At 39.3% G+C, this 20945-nt stretch overlaps 1 protein-coding gene and 2 pseudogenes across 3 annotated transcripts; 1 reads left to right on the top strand and 2 right to left on the bottom strand.

Annotated features, from left to right (window-relative positions):
- The first annotated feature begins 222 nt into the window (after window positions 1-222).
- On the top strand, window positions 223-8971 carry LOC145651408 (monocarboxylate transporter 4-like; annotated as a pseudogene). The gene is made up of 5 exons (XR_014117360.1): window positions 223-368; window positions 5823-6070; window positions 6342-6485; window positions 6729-7051; window positions 7158-8971. The product of XR_014117360.1 is annotated as a monocarboxylate transporter 4-like (transcript).
- Window positions 8972-12150: 3179 nt separating this feature from the next.
- On the bottom strand, window positions 12151-15138 carry LOC145643371 (casein kinase I-like). Its single transcript, XM_081698216.1, has 4 exons — window positions 14903-15138; window positions 14532-14674; window positions 12421-12491; window positions 12151-12275 (listed from the first exon to the last, which is right to left on the bottom strand). Exons 1-3 carry the CDS (start codon window positions 14979-14981, stop codon window positions 12459-12461), a joined length of 255 nt encoding a protein of 84 aa, XP_081554342.1. The 5' UTR covers window positions 14982-15138; the 3' UTR covers window positions 12151-12275; window positions 12421-12458.
- On the bottom strand, window positions 15139-17049 carry LOC145651388 (casein kinase I-like; annotated as a pseudogene). Its single transcript, XR_014117319.1, has 4 exons — window positions 16891-17049; window positions 16640-16788; window positions 15840-16068; window positions 15139-15462 (listed from the first exon to the last, which is right to left on the bottom strand). The product of XR_014117319.1 is annotated as a casein kinase I-like (transcript).
- Between the last annotated feature and the right edge of the window lie 3896 nt (window positions 17050-20945).

Below are 20945 nucleotides of genomic sequence, written 5' to 3'. Positions count from 1 at the left end.
AGATAGTAAATCCTCTTAAATCCTTGTAGAGCGTGGTATTTGTAGAAGAGCATCGGGGTGTGCCTATGAGAGAGAGAGAGAGAGAGAGAGAGAGAGAGAGAGAGAGAGAGAGAGAGAGAGAGAGAGAGAGAGAGAGAGAGAGAGAGAGAGAGAGAGAGAGAGAGAGAGAGAGAGAGAGAGAGAGAGAGAGCGAGCACATCCACATCCTGCACGTCCACCTCCCCTACATTTAGCTGAAAAGAGACACTCCACAGACTCACCGGAATCCCACTGACGTATCATTACAGAGAGGGGGACGAAGGACGAGTAATGGTTGTGATACTAAAACGGCATCAGAGAAAGACTTTAACAGAGCAAGCATCAATAAGGTATGTAAGATAACTGCCAATATTTCAAGATCCGTGTGTATAAGCTGTAAAGTACAGTTCTGGCATAAAATCTTGCGTCCACGCTGAATACGATAAGCATTTGACATCACATTTAGGCTGGTAAGCAGTAACAGGTCCTTCGAATGAGATGTCCAAGGAGTCGCGACCTTATATATTAGCACTACGAAACGTTTCTACTACAAATCTATCTGTGCCGTGTCTTTATAAAACCTCTGATGTATAAAGTCTCTGATTAGGAATATAGCTGGTTACCAGTCTCTTTTGAATTTTGAAAGGTCACACGTAGGACTGTGTTTATATAGCGAAATGCTATATAGAGATAATCGATACACCGACGATATTAATGGCAACAGTGTAATTAAGCGGATGACATGTTCAAAGATAAAGCTACTTACTGCTGAGGCAGTACTATTCAGCCGATAATAATAATAATAATAATAATAATAATAATAATAATAATAATAATAATAAATGATAATTTTCAGAAAGAAATGTAGTTTAAAGCGAACAGAATTGCGTTCATTACAAGATAGCGCATATTAAGACAAGATTCCCTAGGCGAACTTTATTGACATGACTAGAGGACATCCTATGCAGTCAAGTAGGCTGTCACGTATAGTATACGGAGTTTCTGTATGTCGGAATAGCTAGATACGTCAATCACAGATGTTCTCGCTATTATAAACGGAGCAAAGTCTTATATTCCCTTTATCATTTACATATCAGATCTGACGTATTCTCTATCTGATCTGTTGGATCACACGCTGGACCTCTGGGGACAAAATACGCGCTCTTGTCGAGCATCATAATGCAAAAGCAATTTTCTGCAGCTGTTCTGATAGCTGTTGAATGTGGTGCCATGCCACTGCTCTGCTCCAGGGAAACAATTGGAAAATATCAGCAACAACCTCTGTCATGGACATACATCACGTATGCTATTTTAAGATGAGAATAGCGTCAAGAAAAATAGAAGTGTTTGGCGGGGTATGTAGGTCAGGGTAATCGTACAGGTCCGCCTTAATCTCGTCACGGAAAGTTGTAGTCTACATACATACTTCTGGTATTTCTATGGTTTTAAAGTCAAATTTGATTTCAATAACGAAATATTTATTACCCAGATACCCTCAAAGTGTGAAAAATCGAAACAGCTAACTGTAACTGCTTAATCAAAAACGGTGAAAGGCACTGCATTTGCTGCTTGGGCTATAGTGTACGACTGTCATGCTGAAATGGCCGACTCTTGAGGCTGTGGGCCAGTGTGACAACCTCTGAAGTATTTGAGCTTACACAACACTGCCCTGTCAGTATTCATAGACAGCTTGTATAATAATAGGTAGGCTGATATCACGCAACATTTTTTTCTGGTGATATTACAATACACACAAATCTGGACTTTTTTTTTTAAACTGTGAGAATAATAACATCAGGTTGGACCAACATCACCATTTTCCCAGACAGTTGCAGTGTTCATGAATGGTGAGACATTCCCCCAACCACACACACATACGTGCATGCATGTGCACACATGAACATATAAACACACATATTCAAGATGTAAAATAACATCTTTAACACCTCACCAGTCCAATAAATAACTAGAGAATTTCCTAGAGAATGCAGAATTAGTTCAAGAACAATGACTGTTTTATAATTATGGAATTAGTTATCTTGCTCAAAGGAACATATCTTAGGAAATGTCATGGTCCTAATTTATGACTAAGGTTTTAGCAGTGCGGAGGGAGGGGTTAAGAGGGTTTATCCAGTGGTGTGCCACCACATGCCCGCCTCCAGAACTCCCACATGAGATTGAGGGATGATGAGAGTTCCTCTTACATGTGGACAGACACCTAGGAGCAGCTGGGTACTGGGTACGTTGTCTAACGCACGCTAATGGTTTGAATTTCTTCCGCTCGTTTTCTACTGTGTTGGTATGTGTTAACCTATGGGAATCATTGGTAATGTAATTTATATGATTTACACTGGAAAGGACTTTTTTTACAACGCATAGTATAGTTGTGCTGTGTTGGTCTGGCTCTAGTTGAAGATCACAAGTTTGCTCCGTTGTTTAAGGGGAAATTACACAAAAGGTGTTCTAATTCAGGATGTTTACCACAGACTCTGTGTAAACCAGTGATCTCACAGTTATGTGTTCCCTTCAACTTTCAATCTTAGGGAACAGTCGTGCATCTCTTATAGAGTTGAACCTATTATATCCATGTGCTTTTTTTCCCATCCAATTATATATTTGACTTAACACCCAAGAATTAAGAATGCATTTTTACTGAATACAGAAACACTCAACAAATATTAATGCTTGCTAAGAATGGCATATGTAACAGAAAGTTCAATAGAGATAAAACACTGCTCAATGCACTGCTCAATGTTTTAATACCTTGACAAAAAGTGACTCTATATATATATATATATATATATATATATATATATATATATATATATATATATATATATATAAAATCTGAGAACTAAGCATTTCTTTTACTCTCTAAAAGTTTTTTTAACAATCCATCATACTTACTATATACCTACACATTGTGGAATATTTATATGATTACTCGTAGAATGCTTTATTCTGCATACTGAATGTAATTTAGGGATTGGTTGAACTGAAGCTTTGGGAACATGACTCATTGTGCATTTATATCTAGTAGCGGTGTGGTCACAGTGGTGGGGATTGTTTGGGTATCACTTGTAAAGTCATGATTCCACCTTCAGCATGATTGTCTTGATCATTAGGAAACATTGTGAGGCTGATTTAACCATCTGATGTACATTGTATGTTCTTTCTTGCATCTTTAGGAAAATGATATTTACAAATATTATATTCCTTATAAATATTATATAACAAATACAAATTCCAAATAAAAAAATAATAATTATTTACATCATTATTGTGGTCTTAAAATGACAACATTATTTGCACTTGATTAAAACTATAGGAGGGGACAAGACTTACTGTTACGTGCTGGATCACACACTGGATCAACACTAGTAAGTTAATCTAAATTAAAAAGCAAAAAATCTATGTAATAATAATAACGATTAAAGGAAGAACAACTGTGCCATTTCCCTGATGTTGTCCAGGTGGGAACAGCTTATTCCAGCATCTGTTTCTGAGCAGTGATAACACAGGAAAATTTATTCACTGCTGTAAAATAAATTACATGTCAGTGCACTCCCTGCATTGCACAGTTGGGCAGAGAAAAGGCTAACGGCTTTCTGTTTTACTATACAAAAAGCAAACCTAACTGGAACTCAGACAGGAAGGTGCCAATTTTAACATAAGTCTAGTAACAGTAGTGATATAAGGGTTACAGGACCTATTGTATGTGGCCTCAAACACAGCTGATTTATAGCATGCAGTGTGCTATTAAAGACATTGACCCTAGAATACACCAGAGTTGTGAAAGAAAAGCCACTTCAGGTGTGGTGATTTGGGGCAGGTTACATTAAATCGAACACAAGGGAATCTCTTTTGCAAAGTGGCTAAATGTTATAGATTGCAGTGTTGATATGCAGTTGGATACCACAGACATGGGGACTGAACAAAAGCTCAGTGGTCACTTGATTACTGGCACCTTCCTGTCTGAGTTCCAGATGGGGGAAATAGAGCTTTGGCACCTTTGGATTCATTCATAATAGATAACGGGAAGTGAAACTCTCGGGCCACACTCCCTTGCTGGCTCCACATAGAAGCAGGTCAAGAATTTCAGTTGATGACTGCAGATGTTACTGGGAATGAACAGACTGACTGTTTATTGTGCTTCCACATTATTTCTAAGATGCAAATAGACAGAACACAAGCGAAAAATTACAATACGCAGAGAGACAATGCTTGTGGTTTGCTAATGGTGTATTGATTATTTTATGCACGTGACATTTAGCTCTTGGGGGCACAGCCAACCATAGCCATGCGACAGGGGCCTCTGACACCATTTGAAACACTGCCTAAGCAATGTGCATGGCCATGTAGCAGAATCCACACCAGTATAAAGACTTTGATGTTCTCTGCTGAAGGCTGTACTATAGGGTATTTCACCAACTGTTTGTACTTCAGGGAGTTAGGGACATAAACCAATCTACACACTGTGTAGATAATGTACACACTGCTATAATAATGTAAAACTGTCAAAGTACTAGCAATAACAAAGTTTTGAAATATTTTGTTTGCCACACATTCAACATGGAGAACAAAAACAGTATTTTTGAATTTGTAAATTATTTAAAACAGATTAAGGACAAAATGCTTCCTAACTGAGTTTATGGGTCACAAGCACGGCTACCAGTGTAGCCTATTGTACGACGGTGGCAGGTTATACATTAGTGGAGAGATTATTGGCAGGTTACAAAGGTGGGCAATGGTTTTGTCTGGCATGACCTACTACACACTACTCGCGTTCTGATTGGGCCCCAAATCGTTATGGGTACCAGTAGGTAAAACTACCCAGATATCTGCTTTCGCCAGATATGCCAGTACGCGACCAGAGCGAACTTCTGTCGGGCAGCGGTGGCGGAATGTTTTTCCCAAGTGACAGAACCTCCATACATTCACGTAACCTCGTAGTTTGGTTTGTGTTTGTCGCATACTGGATACAATACTGCATACTTCTACGGGGACCAGTATGCAGCATATCCTGAGTGCAATATTAAGTACACAGTATGTAGTAGGCTATTTCGAACATAGCCAAAATTACACTTCAATACGTCATCGGATTGTCTACGAGGTTCTGTTTTTGGTGGTGTGACATTTTGTCTGGAGAGAACGAAGCCAGAGTGCAGCTTGAAAAGGCCTTTGACACTAGCGAACGAACAAAGGGAGACAGCCGGTAAATCAGGAACAAACGCGGAAAAAAATAAATAAATAAAATAAAATAAAATAAAAAACGCGCCAACGAGCCGGAACCAGAAGAACAGCCATTTAGGATGCGAATGCGAAGCGCTAAAGGTGTCGTCCTGTGGGTTTAAATACGCAGAGATTCAACAAGGGACAGGTGTGCATAATTGGATGCAATAACACGCAGAATGGGCTTGAGGAAGTGGTCGTGTGTGTGATTGTGGTGTGTGTCCTGCGGGCTGGGTGCCGATCGGACCGTGACAGGTGACCTTAATCCCTCTGTTATTTAAAAGGCAAAAGAAAAAAAAAGCTTTCGCTCTACATTTTCTCTCACATACTAATCATTTGTTCAGTAAATGTCAATGTTTTCCTAACAGAAACAGACCCATTTCTCTTTTCACATGAAGAGTTTGCTTTTGTGTCTACTCAAAAGATGAAATAACAGTATAAAATAAGTATAGACTTCTTTACTTGTCCATTAATTAGTAAAGCCTAAGTTGTGTGTGTTATGCCAACATGTGTACTCACTTTCTCACTCTCTCTCTGTCTCTGTGTTTGTTTCTTTCTTTCTCTTGGAACAGATCCTAGTGACCTGAACAGAACATCATGGGAGGCGTTGCACTGGACGATGGACCCAGCGGTGTGAAGGCCCCGGATGGCGGGTGGGGTTGGGCTGTGCTCTTCGGCTGTTTTGTCATCACTGGGTTCTCCTATGCCTTCCCCAAGGCTGTCAGTGTCTTCTTTAAGGAGCTGATCAGAGAATTCGGTGTGGGCTACAGTGACACGGCCTGGATCTCCTCTATTCTGTTAGCAATGCTCTACGGCTCAGGTAAGAATTGGATATAAGTGAGCAAGGATTTGTGAGGGCTTATTCTGGACTAGAGAAGTATTTCTTTAAATCAATACATCAGTAATATAGCCTCATCCTGGGAATGTTGTTTGACCTGATAAAAAGTGTGTTGTGTGTGTGTGTGTGTGTGTGTGTGTGTGTGTGTTGTTTATTTATTTTTATTTCATTGCAGCTGCAGTATTATTAGAATATTATTCATAAGATTACTCACAGATAACATTTTAAATGAACAGTGATTTGATTCTTACAGGGCCCCTGTGTAGTGTCTTAGTAAATCGCTTTGGGTGTCGTCCTGTGATGATGGTGGGTGGCCTCTTTGCATCCGCCGGCATGATCTTGGCATCCTTCGCCACCAACATTATTCACATCTACCTAAGCACAGGCGTGATCACTGGTGAGAGTCATTGCCCCCACTTATTTATTATTTTTTTGGTGAGCTTAGCATTTAATACAATTCATGTGTACTTTGTGGAGCCTTGAAACTAATTTCAAACATAGGCCATCTTGGTGGGCCATAAGCACCCTTGAGCATATAATACAATCTAAAATTGGTTTCATAATGGATAGAGAGGTATAGATGGACAGAGCTTTACTTGTCCTGGGAGAAATGCATCATATAATGTGTGATGTACTACAGGTTTGGGTCTTGTGCTGAACTTCCAGCCCTCCCTCATCATGCTGAACTGATACTTCAGTGAGAAAAGGCCTCTTGCGGCAGCTAGGAGCCCTGTTGCACTGTGATGTTTGTCTCCACTGGGCCAAGCTCTTCAGGCTCCATGTCAAAGGACTATGCGTCTCTGGTAGTTTTCTGCATCTTCTTTGGTATTTCCTATGGTATGGTGGGCGGCTTGCAGTTTCAAGTGCTAATGGCAATTGTGGGAACAGAGAAATTCTCCAGTGCCATCGGTCTGGTATTACTGGTAGAGGCCGTTGCTGTGTTAGTGGGGCCACCCGGGGCAGGTTAGTGTTTATACATCTTTTCTCAGTATGATGTATTCTAGGTAAAGCCATAAAAGCATTTAAAGGGTTGAGTTAAAATTGTTGTTTTTGGGGTTTTGGATTTCAGGGCGGCTACTGGATGCCACCAAGGTCTACATGTATGTCTTCCTGCTGGCAAGCTGTGAGGTGGTCCTCTCAGCTCTTGTACTGTGAATCTGCAATATCCTCTTCATCAAGAAGCCCCAGAAACCTGACCCTTCTGCCAAGATGGAGATGGCTGTGACAGAAGCTGAGATGGAGCAGCTCAACAGTGTTCCTTGGGATGAGGATGAAGATGAAGGGCAGCCAGAGAACATGGAGGTAGGAGAACAAAGTGTCAAGCAAACAAGAGGAAAGCAGGTGGAGGAACCACAAAAAAAGTCCACAGGGGAACCAGACAAAGCCGAGAGCAGCAAAGACGAAGAGGGTGCAAAGGACCCTTCACAGAAGGACTCTAAAGAGGCAACGAAAACAAATGGATGTGTGGTGGAACCCGAATCTTCTCTGTGATGATGTTACCATGAGAAACTGAACATGCACTGAGGATGTTCTTGATTAAGGAAGAATATTGCAGTCTTGTGTGTTTAGTGCTTTAATGTTGTAAGCTTTACTGTACTGTGATGAAACCATGTTTTATGGTCCCTTAATTACCTTACTATACTCAATCCCATCATATGTAACACAATAACAAAATCTCATCCTCTTGACCAGTTACAAAAAAGGCTATATCCCTAACAACATAAATAAGACTAGCTAATTAAGTATATGAAGGATCACAGGTAAGCAGTTTGAAAAGAAGTTAACCACTTAACAGATTGTATGGTAGTAATTCTCCATTTTAAATCCACTAGGTTGAGGAAGCCACGTTTTTAAATACTCAATATGCAGGTACGAGGTTGATCTGAGGTGATGAATGGAGCTACACAGATTACTTAAATGTGCAGGAGTGAGATTAAGAGGAATTAAATCTGGCACTTTTAGAAATGGAGCCACATCTTTGGCCAGTAACCATTCACAGCAACAGGGCATCATTATGTCTGTGAACATAATGTTTGATTCTCTGTTGCATGTAGCATTGGCTACTGTATATTGTGTGTATTGTACATTAACCTAACTGTAAAACATTGAAGTTGAACTAGCCCTGAGTGAGTGTGCGAGCATAAAAATGTAAATTGTTATAGTTCATGTTCTAAAGTTCGACACTGGTCTTATGTTAAGTAACTCAAAATAAAATGTGTAACTTGTATGATATAGTGAGCAATCAGTGTAGTTTGGGATGAAATCACATGTTCCTTTTTTTTATGGTATAAAACCTGACATGTCCGTCCCCCCCCCCCCCCCCTACAAAATTAAGTCCTAGTTCATTATCAAGCCATTTTTTGACCTAAATTAGATGTTCTAGCAGAGAAACACCAAACCAGTGGTGCTCAAGAGACTCAAGAAGAACCCACCACAGAATCATTAAGCACTGAATTATTTTTTGATTATATCAAAAAGAAAAAGCTGCTTGAAAGAATTGGTACTGGTACCAGTATTTTACTGTTGTTTAATTTTTATATTTTAGCCTGGTTAGCCTTGGTTACAGGTCGTCTTACTGTAATCTACTACTGTTTGTTTTTGACCTTTTATTCAGAACTATTGCTGACTTATAATTTTAGTAAGTAATAAAGTTATGGCAGCTACATAGCTAATATCTTTAAAAGTGTACTAACTGTCCATCTAAATTTACTTTCAGACATTTCTTTAATAGTAAACCAGCACATTGTATGTGGGACTTTTGTGTATGCTTTAAAAACTCTTGAGATTTGGCTGTGCCTTAAACTTAAATTACAGTCATAACCTTTAATTATTTTAGAAAAATATTTCTGCAGTCACAAATAAACTTGTCTTTTTTTTTTTAAAGAGGGCGTGTATGTGTTATGTGCTTGTATTAAATGCTTATTTAAATTCAGATGCATTCAGACTCCCCACAACCATAGTGGTGGTTCACCAATGAGGCACATAACAATTAGCAGCAGATTTGTGCCGTATTACTGGGGCAGTCCAGCTGGTGTCCATTCACAAGTGAATTAGCTGTCTCTGCAGCTGCAATTTTTTGCTGCCTGCACACTTTGTTGATCAGAGGCTTAACGAGCTAACCATACCCGCAGGTTGCCATGGATACTAAATATATTAAACATATGAGATGGGAGGTCCAGAATCACTAACCTTCTACTATAAGGCTACTAGACACACAATAAATAAACTCAGGGGAGTGTGTGTGGTAAAATACCTTATTGCTGAATGTGGCTGAATCCCCCTGCCAAATACAAAAAACCCAACAACAAAACAAACAAACAAAAAACAACAAATAAAATAGAACCAATGTACAGCCATGTAACTAATGTACCACACAAAAATAATAAAACAGCATTAAAAGGGGTAATTAATGAAATCTGAATAAAGCACAATTAATTGTACACAAAAATGATGGTATCCAAGTGCTAGCCTATGACTTTAGTGCAGATTCATTTACCACATTTTCACCTTATTCATGAGATGTCCTACCACTCAGATAATGGCAAGTTTTTCTTTTGGTACCTTAATTCTCTCATACTTTGCCAAAGGTTTTTCTTGGACACTAACATTTCCAGAAACCTATTACTATCTGAGTGGTGACTCAGGCTGGCAGTATACAAGCCCGTTAAATGCTTACTTGTATTAGTTGGCTGTGCTCCACACCATCCCTCCATAGGTGGAGCAGGTTGTCCTTTGCATGTATACCACTAATACGATGGCCTCTTGATTTAGGGAAGAACTGTCCTTTAAAAACACTTTAATAAAAAAAGGCTCCAGTACAAATCCTGCCCAATCTATTGTAATTCTGACCCATTTCCAGCTGGCCATGAAGCATCTCAGGCACATCTTTGTTACTCCTTTGGGAAAATCTTCCAGTAGCCCTTTTCACTAGCATATTTACCACTTCATTTTCCATCTGAATTTCTTCACACTGACAGAGGTCATCAATCACATTCAAACTACACTGAGATCTCCCTCAACTCTGTATGGGACTGCTGCGCCTCACATCGGCCTAGCTTCAAGACATTTCATGTTCTTTTGTGAGTAATATCAGAGACTTTAGGACACCGAGATTCTTCTGATGAGCCTCACTCTAGCCTATGCACATGAAAGTCTTAGATTTTGCCTCTAGTTTAAAATTCACATGCCAATATCCCTCCTGCAGGTCCAAGGAAGAAAACAAATGAGATCCAGAGAGCAGATCCAGTGACTCCCAGAGAACAGGTATGAGGCCCAGAATGTGAAACTATTAACAGCTATTGAATTAATAATTCAATAGTCCTTGAGGATCTCAGGGCAAGCCATTTATATGTCCTTGAGCCTGCCTCCTATCACAGATTTATATTGCTTCATTTGAAAACAATAGCAACAGTGCCAAATCAGTGCAATTTCTCAGCATTTAGTGTGAAACCACTAATTGGTGAAAAAAAAGAAAAAAAAACACTTATGAAAATGAAGACTTGAACTAAATGGTTTATAAGAATGGCTTTCAGATGCTAATGGAACATATTAGGATGGTACCTAGTCACCACCAGAGGGCAATTAATCAAACTATATTTGCATTATCAAACTATATTTGCAAATAATTTAAGTAGTGCTGGCTTACTGAAGATACTATGAAGATTGGTTTAACTTACAAATGACATTCTCTACAAAGGGTTCTCTAAAAGTCCACAACTTATAAACCAGAATGTTAGACCATAAACAGACCAATAATGGAACTGTTAAGACATCTCACTCTCCTTGTCTCCACTTTTCTGCATGTACACCTACAATAAGGATTTGCTTTTCAAACAAGTCAAAAACACAATGATGATACGGTTCAAATAAAACAAGTAGTTCATTTATTTACACATGTACAAAAAATGTGCACAAATACAGTGATACAAATTCTATTAGGGTTCACAGATTGGCATAACACCAATGGAGTGGCGCCAAAAATGGCCATGGGCTTTAGAGAACTGGGTAATGTTATTCACCCATTCTGAGTTTATAAATCTGCCCACTTCAAATGTAACAGGTACATTAGAAAGAAGTACATGAGCGAGGCTGTAACGCACCATACATCTTAAAATAGGAACGCTAGTTTGGAGCTGCTTTTTCGAGGCCAAATACCGATTCACTCATGTGTCAGTTAAAAGAACAGCTCAGATCAGCACACCTGTCCTAAGAAGCATAATACATATGAACTTAGGCTCAGCTATTAGGTGCATTTGTTGAGCCACATCAGTGCTGAACACTCCTTAAGGATATATTACAATTTCACAGCTTGGAAATACAAGAGAGGTGGGTGGGTGGTAACACACACAAACACACACACACGTTTAAACCCCCGCGCAAAAAAAAAGGGGCATGATGAAAGGGTAAAAAAAAAAAGCAACCCAAAACAAAAACAACAAAAAAGCACCCACCCCCCAAATGATTCAAAACAAGTCAAAAACGCACACAACAATAAAGCATGCGAGTTCCACTAAGTCCCACTGAATGTATGCTACAGGGAAAGATTTTTATCCCAAGCAAAAAAATGGAGAGATTTTTGGCCCCTTAGTGGTTTGTCCAACATCATGTAAAAAGAATCCATTTTACCTCACTCACCAGTTAAACGAAGGGCTATCAAAACATAATATCAGTAGAATGGGTAGTATGGGTAAAATAAAAACTCAACCTGAACAGTTAGAGAGCCTGTTATGGAAGTGAACACCTAATAAAAAAAGATCTTAAAAAGAGCAATGTCAAAAGAACCAATTAAACCAGTAAATCAATACACAAAAGTCAATGTAAAAAAACAAACAACGAGTTGAACGTATAGAGAAACTACTAGTATAAATGTGACGCCAATGTAAAGAATACTGGAGTTTGGCTGGCAGATTCAGTCTCTACTGTGCCAGTATACTGACATCACCTTGGATACAAGTGACTTCAAATCGTCAGCTTTTGTGTGCACATATTGTATAAATAAGAGTGTAAATGGACAGAGAGCAAGAGACAATAGAGAGCAAAAGACAGACCCTTAGAGGTCAAGTTGGATCTGAACCATTTTGGTTTTGTTGATTGAAGCAGACTGCTCTGCTTTTTAGGTGTTAGAGAAGAGCCATGTACAGGTGGGCCAACCACTACACTCTGGGTTCTGGCTTCTGGGACACGTAGTCTGAATGTAAAGTAAAGAGCAGAACACCAATTGATATTTCACACCTATATCAGGCTACACATTGCGGTGTGGTACAAGCGTCTGGGTCAATTATTTCACTTGTTTTGAGTACATTCCAAACCAAGTAATAAGTGTCACAACTTACTTGGTGCTACTGCCTTCAAACAAGGACATGCTGATCAGCTACTTGCCGTGATGATAGAAGGGAATGCTATTCTGAGGTGAAGAAAGAGAACATTACAGCACCTGTTCTGTTTCCATCAACAACTTAGGGAACTGGGATTTCTTCAGACAAAAGCTATGCAAAACGAGTATTCCAGAGACATTCAATTCATATTAAACATTCAGAGTATTTGTGGAATTGTTTATGTAAACGAATAGTAAGAATGTCAAATTTCTTGGATGATAGAAGAATTACAATTAAAACTTTGACAAAGCACAAATACCATAAAAATAAATAACAATATATATATATGCCCCTCCAAATGACTACTAACCCTTAACCGCTATGTGCACCTCCAGTTTTAAGCTCATTTTCGATCTGGCGATCAAATGATTCACTAAAACCAATATGCATGACTATCAGTTTCGTCAGTATCATATGCATTACAGTTTATCTGGCTTAGAACGCACAAGCAATGTCTTGCTGTGTGCATGGCTATACCTGACCATGGGTAACCAAATCAGGCAAGAGAAGCATCTACGTTTGTGTCTACGCGCCCTCCATGTCTAAGCGTGAATGCAATTGTGAACGATAGCCCCCGCCCCCTTCTGCCCAACACCTTGGTACTCAATAGATGTGAACAAGTCACACTCAAAGAAAACAGCCCTTTATTGCCAAACAGCAACAATGAAATCTAAAAGGGGTTGTTAACTGTCTATTCAGAAAGACTGGTATGTGAGTAACGTGCATTTTGTGATTACTAAAGGCTTGCATATTTTGTGGAAGGTTACAACCGAAAGGAACCTGTATTTTTGTACAAAGACGTGACCAAGCAAAAACTTCACTAACATTCTATATACTTTTTAAACATGTCAGGCAGTTGCTTTTATGGTAAGTGAATTTTCGATGTAAAATCAGAAGTTCTTATAGCATGTTTTAAAAGGCCATTTAAAAGGACTGGCACAGCTGTGGTGGAAATGAACCAAAAAACCCCATGATGTATTCAGTGTGGGATTTCTGGCGGATGGTTATATGTTGATGGCTGCAAATCGGTAAGCATGTACTTATATTAGTCCTAGGAAATTTTATGTAGCTATATGTACTGTATTTTAAGAATATTCCATGCCATCAAGTGATGTATTTTATTATGCCAGTTCGGGCACAGGTGCAGGGCCCGATCCGGCATACTCAAATTGTAAGTATAAATGAGAAGGCATACCATTTCTTTATAGTATTTTCCCCAGCATAACCTTAATAGTAATGAATATAATATTGTTTAACAATATTTAACAATGAAGCTATGAAGCCAATATTATTTTTTAGTAAGTTGCTGCATACTCGATGTATGCATTTGGAGAGGTTTTTGCGCACTTTGGAGAGGTCTAGCACACCTAGTTGAAAATACTTATTACTTATTAATTTCTACTAATTTCTATTAATTTCTAATTAATTACTACTTATTAATTTCATGCATAAGCTCAGAAGTGGTCAATTTATTAGACAAGACCTTGGTGACTCAATAAACGTAGAGGATAACTGAAAATGAATCTCCAGCATCAAAATACACAATATAAACCCCCCAAATCCCCCAAAAGATGTTTTTGTTTGACATTTTCTTCTGCATTAGATGAGCCCAAATGATGGAAAAATAAGCCTGATGTGAATGGATGTCTTGTCCCAAATGTCTACTTCAGTTTGTATGCTGAATGATCATTGTGATGTGTGTACAATTACAAATAACTAGAGTTAAAGTAATCAAGTGCAAATCATTCAAAAATTTGCTTACAACTGGAGTTGCACATATGGGTTTTAATGTACACTCCCACTCCCACTCATTCCCAGAAATAAATTAATCCTAGTTTTGGACTGCACTAGACCATGACTAGAGACAACAATAATCTACTTCATGTTAAGACAACATAAAAGTAGTTCCCATCTCCAGTTACAACACCCTTTAAGCAGATCCAGAGACACAGATGTTAGGTTGACTAGAGTTTATTAAGGATTTCTCCATTCTGCTGAAGTGCTCAAACAGGCTGATACTTGGGGTTGGAGCATCTTGTGGTTGTGTTGAGGGTGGGGCTAGCCTCTACCTGTGAGGTGGACATGCGGGAGGTGTCTTGCCGCCCGGTCAGGTCTGAGGAGGAGACGTTGACTGGAGCGCCACGGTGCAGGTGCATGCTGACCTTGCGCTCCCTCTCCATGCCGGACACCAGCCGCGGTGACGATGTGTTTGCTGGCAAACCCCACATAACAACATTCACACACATGAAGAAACCTTTAGATGAATAAACATAAAACCCCATACAGCAGCACTGTCCAAATAATGAGGGCAATTCCTTTGAAAGAAACTAGTATAACAAAAGAAAGAAAGGTGTGTGTGTGTGCGTGTGTGTGTGTGCATGTGTGTGTGTGTGTGTGTGTGTGTGTGTGTGTGTGTGTGTGTGTGTGTATACAGGCTCACCAGTATGTGAGGCTGATGCGAGGGGTGTGGGAGGTGCTGCGTCCTGTGTAGCGCGGGGTCTGCCTGAGGCTGCGGGCATGCCTCTGGCACCAGGGTTCCTGCCGTGCCTCAACCTCTCCTCCCGGTCTCTCCTCTCTCTCTCAGCGTCCTCTGCTGCTCGGTTAGCACCCTTAGTGAGAACATCGAGGTGAGAGGATAGTTTCAAAACTCTCTACAGGCACTTCAGCCACCATCACAAACACACAAACACTTCATTCATAGTCATGTGATGGAGCTGCTGCAGTTACAGCCACAACAGTACAGCATTCATGGACAGTAAATGTGCAAACTGTGCTTGCAAATTTGAGCATGTTCCAATCAAAGACGTAGTCATAGGAAAATCCTTGTCTGGGGAACAGGTTCCTGAAGAGCTTCGATGGGAGTAGACATTTTCTTCTCACTGATGCGCTCGTATTTCTGTCTCTTGGTGGCAGCCTTCAGACCCTGCCATGGTAGTGAGCCCAGGTTAAAATACATCAGCACATAGCCCAAAGACTCCAGGTCATCCCACCGAGATTGCTCTGAAAGTGCATATAGCACACAGACACACGTCAGAAGGTAGAGCCCAGAGACCAGTAACATAACATGCATCAATAAGCCGTCATGCTTTAACAAGCCAGTACTGCCCATGTGTGCACATAGTGTTTCCTGCAGGACACACACACACACACACACACACACACACACACACACACACACACACACACACACATGACCATTTAAGCATGAAGACTCCAAATTAGGCCCAGTGCACGTGGAGCACACACAAAAACCTAATGGAAAAACAAACCCAGGAAAGCCAACTAGGCCAGCTCCTCTGCTGCCATTTACGACGTGACTTTATAATCCCGCCTCCTGGCAGGCGCAGGCATGAGGAGCAGCAGTGCATATGCTTTACCTATGCCCAGGTGGGTGTTAATGGAGGCATAGCGTGCCGTGCCCGTCAGGTTCTTGTTCTCGCGGTAGGGAATGTGCTGGTGGGTGCGGGCGTCCCGGTACTTCTTGGCCAGGCCAAAGTCGATGATGTAAACCAGGTTGCCCTTCTTTCCCAGACCCATCAGGAAGTTATCGGGCTTCACATCTCTGTGGATGAAGTTCTTGGAGTGGATGTATTCTATACGGCTGATCTGTAGGGAGAATGTGTGTCAAGACATGGTGGACCAAAATGGGGATAATTCTATCATGCAATGAACAGAACACTACTAAAGGAAACAGTGTCAAATCAAAAACTGAACAGCAAAACTGCTCTGTAAGCAAGATCATTTAAAACTAGTGTACAACAAAGATCACGACATGTGGTGCTTTATTTTCTAGGTGAGCACAACTTTATACTGAAATGAGTAGGTCTTCAACAAAGGTTATATACTGAGTGTTAAGAGGAATGCAAGAGGGTTGGAAGAACACTGGAACTAATACCCATCTCCGTGCCCTTTCATTTGGGCTAAATCATTTGGGCAACAATCTTCTGAAGTTCACAGTGGCAGCCAGTATGCCACAGAAAAAAAATAAATACCCAACCCTCAACATATACATGAAGATTTTGTGTTCTTATACATTGGTGAGCTCATTTCCTTTAGGGATAAAGCCTACCACCTATTATTTTCTAAAAGCTCATTTCTGTGTTTAAGCCTTTTCCTGTTGTGAGCCCAACTCCACCTACTTCCTGCCCTGTTTTACTGTTATTTTTGTCCACCTCACCATCTGGTCAGCCAGCAGCAGGACAGTCTTCAGGCTAAATTTCCTGGAGCAGAAATTGAAGAGGTCTTCCAGACTGGGCCCAAGCAGCTCCATGACCATAACGTTATAGTCTCCCTCTGCACCACACCACTTTATGGTGGGGATACCGACTGCAGGGTGAATGTCACAAAAATTAATAGATACTGAGTCTTCAGTCTGAAACCTTTGCATTTTCTTGCTTTCATTTAAAAATGACAGCAGTGGTGCATCACCTCCTCCCTGCATCATCTTGTAGATCTTGCTCTCAATGTGGAGCTGAGGATGTTTGGTCTTTACACATTCCAGCTTGATGGCCACTTCCTCCCCAACAGAGATGTCTGTTCCTGGGATAGGAGAGTTGAAAGGACAAAGAGATAAAGATATTGGGAAACAAAGTAAATCCAGTTTAAATTTTCAGTAAGATGCTAAGCCTCTTCACTTTGGATAAAAATATACCATAATTAAAAAGGAATGACCCAACACACCAATGGACCAGACTATCAAAGCACTGCATGGAAATGTTATACTGTGGATGTCAAAAGGTTTTATCAAATGTATTTTTCCAAAGGTGTGCACCAATGAATGCATAACTTGGTGAACTATGCAAATACTTGTAATGGTAACAAAATTAGGGTAATAGTCAGTCGGGCTCCAACTAAAGATTTGATAAACACAGACCAATTGGTTACTGAAGTGACAAATCAACTATTCATATTGTGGGTTGCACAATATCTTCAGCCATCAGTTTTTAAAATGTAGCTTGAGGTTGCTTTAGGCATGTGCTAACTAATAGTAAAGGTTTTTGGTGTTGCCATTGCACTATTGTTCACCCCAGTATGCATGAATCACTAGCTACAACTGGGAGCATTCTAGTCAAAAACATGTCACCATCTAAACAATTAAATTCACTGGGAAGTACATTGTTAACTAAATTCGATGACCAATGTCGATGACTTGTTGCACCCCTAATTATTAGGCTAGGTATTAAACAGAACAGCTTCAGAAATGTTCAAATGTAGGCTTGTACCCATCCTCATTCTATTAAAAGAACAAATATCCTTCTAGAATTTGTCAAATTCTAGGATTTTTATTTTAACAAAATATATAATGTCAGAGGTTTAAACAAACATAACAGTGGACAATGGCATGTAGTTAACCATCTTTCCCATTTATAAAACCAATGAGAGTTCAGTCTGAAATGTAAATGGATGTAGCACTTTGCCAGGATGGGACCATTTTTGGCTCATTCGATGAATTGACAATTTTCACCTGTTCATGCAGACTTGTAGAAGTACATTAACATCTTAGAAGATTAGATGTGTTCAATGGTGTCCAAAAGACAGGAAAAACAACTAAAAAAACCAAACAAACAAACCACCCCAACCAAACAAATAGAAACAAACAAAAACTCCTCTTGGCATCAAAAAAAGTGCAGAGGAAAAAAAAAGATGACTGTAGTTATTAAACAATAATAGCTAAGCACAACAAGTCTGAAAGCGCACCACACCCACTAACTCCTGTTTCACTCACACCCCACACAACATCTGCAATGATCTGGAATTGCAGAGGGAGCGGCAGTGCCAATCTTGGTTCAGTTTCCACCTTCTCCATGTCAATTAATATGATACTAGAAATACACAGACATCGAGATGTGTGACACATAGGGACACTGATCTTACAATGGCCATTTCCCAACAACAACAACAAAAACAGAAGGCAGCTTACATCTAAACCAAAATCTTGTCTAAGCAGTTTATTCTTTGTGTGCCTTGTTAAAATTGTGTCAAAGCACATACAAAGAGAGAAAGGGGAGGGTTGGTGGGGGTGGAGGGAAATAACGCTAACTAACGCGAGACTTCAAAGAACCGAGCAAAGTCATGATTATGCGTAAGGCACTTATTTAAATTAAAATGCTGATTGTTTCCAATTAATCTATCTATCTATCTATCTATCTATCTATCTATCTATCTATCTATCTATCTATCTATCTATCTATCTATCTATCTATCTATCTATCTATGTTTAAAATTACATTTGATAAATTCTAGAGACTTATATTTATGACTAAATTAAGATGCCACTAGCGGTAGGCCCAATTGTGCGACTTTTTTTTTTTTTTTTTTTTTTTTTTTTTTTTTGTGACCAAACAATACAAATTGTACTTTGAAATTGCTTGTAGGTGTACTGACTCCTGATGACACATCAACAAAGTGCAATCAGTAGTAGAGATCTTACATTTATACACAATATTGCTAATATATGCATTAGACAATTTAGTGACATTTGTGAAAACCTCATCTCATGACAGGTGTGAATGCTTTTTTCATAGAAAAACTAAGGCTAAAAATATTAATCTGATGCTGCACAATCATGTGGTATTTCAGCTTGTAAGAATATTTGAGAGATAGACAAGAAATGTTTATGTGAGTTTTTGAGTTTTCAAATGCAATAAAAAAGACAAATTAAGGTTAATCCAGATTATAGCTCTAAACTCAGTCCAGGGGGATGTCAGAATCTACACATCTTCATGAAAAAGTTTGTGATAGTGTGTGTATCCAGTTCATTCACTTTTATATATTTTACATTAGATTAAGGCCCAATCCAATTTTGCCCCTTGCCCCTACTACTTAGCCCTACCCGTCCATTTTGCGCATTCACCATAGGGGTAGGGTGTTCCGATTCTTGTTGAGATCAGAAGTACTGAAATCACAGTCCTCAAGGTCCATGTCCAGTGGCCAACCAGTTGCATGGATCATTTAATCAACTACAAAGGATACAGGAGCAGATTTTCATTCAAGGTCCAGATTTCAATACCACCGAGAGAGGGTTAGAGCAAAGTTTTTTCGAAGGTATTCTCCAAACATGAAGTTATGAGAAATTTCTCAGAATGTCTTGTGATTCACTAGCAAGAATGCTAAGCGAGCAACCAAAGAAACCTACAAATCTAAATGTTTTCTTTGTTAAAGATATAAAAATTACAATAAGCATGATCTTAGTTTAATATTGTTTCAATGCATTATGGTCTTCTTCATAACAAGTTTACAAATCACTAGCAGCCTTTCCTTAGGGAATAGTGAGCTTCATCGGCTGAGCCCGGCTCCAATCGACGCCCTTCAGCCAGTGTGCGGAAGACAGGGCGACTGCGCCTCTCTGTGGCAGTTTGGGCTGGGTAGGCTGAGTCCAGTTCTACTGCCCCCCCAGAAATGTTCTTATGTAACTGCACTCTAAAGGTACACGGGTTTGTATTTTATTTATGCATTTGCTTATACGTCTCATATACTTTAATTAGAATAATAATTAAAGAAAGGTATAATATATACGAATACCGGCTGATTATAAAAAAGTAAATGCTAATTTATGCACATTTTATTTATGCAATATTTATTTTTATAAAGCTATATAAAATAGGCTACATTTTATTACTCATGTTGATGACCAAATGCCAAATAACTCTAAATGTTTTGGCCGGAACATTTCCCTCCAGCTTGATCAAATAAATTTCAAATAGGTGTACAAGAGGAACAAATCCTTTTTAAAGGGGGTTTGAACCAAAGGGTTAACCGTTTACACTAACGATTAGCTCTACAATTGAATCAAATGTACTGAGGTCAATCACATTACAAACCAATGTATTAGCAATTTTATGTTCAATCCATGCTGTTATGCCCTTAGAGACAGTGCTTATTATGCTAATGCTATGGGCACTAACTCTTATTCTGCTGTTGCTAATACTGGGGTGTCTCCCTCTAGTCACTTTGATGATGTATTTTTTTAAATAGACAACAACTATGACAGTACAGCTAACTCTAATAACTATTTTGACTCTTACTTAGATGACACATAATTCATCCACCAAGTTATCTTGTTCTGTATTGTCAGTATGCCTGTCCCGGGTATCAAATGACCCGCATATTAGTTGTAGTAATTCGTCTTACAATGTTATGTTGTGCATTTGCCCTCATGTCATTCTGTGTACTGTCCTCCAGTGTTGCACCAGGGTATGTAAAATATATGAAGGAATAAAACAAATTGACTTGACCTCACTGAATGCAATTCATGATAATGTACATCAATAATGTAATACAAGTAAAACTGATACGGAATTAGAACTCTGAAAACAAAATCCCTCTTAGAGAAAGTCATGAGAGCACAAAGAGTCTATTGTTTCTCACTCACTTTTACTTTCTAATTACATCAGGTTTGTCAATAATTGAGCTACTGTAGTACTCATGACGATGTATTTTGATACTGAAGGTCATTCCGCCTTAAATAATGCCACATTTTTTGG

This window comes from Electrophorus electricus, chromosome 15, assembly GCF_041902795.1.
Source record: "Electrophorus electricus isolate QZ-2024a chromosome 15, ASM4190279v1, whole genome shotgun sequence".
NCBI classification, from domain to species: Eukaryota; Metazoa; Chordata; class Actinopteri; order Gymnotiformes; family Gymnotidae; genus Electrophorus; species Electrophorus electricus.
This window is presented reverse-complemented; position numbering and strand designations above follow the sequence as displayed.

What these genes read in the sequence shown, in the direction of transcription:
- LOC145643371 (XM_081698216.1), bottom strand. Translation starts at nt 14,981, where the DNA reads ATGCCCGCAGCCTCAGGCAGACCCCGCGCTACACAGGACGCAGCACCT. An exon ending in CGCATCAGCCTCACATACTG is followed by an intron (nt 14,675 to 14,902) that starts GTGAGCCTGTAT and finishes GGGGTTTGCCAG; the next exon opens with CAAACACATCGTCACCGCGG. An exon ending in CCCGCATGTCCACCTCACAG is followed by an intron (nt 12,492 to 14,531) that starts GTAGAGGCTAGC and finishes TCTTCACCTCAG; the next exon opens with AATAGCATTCCCTTCTATCA.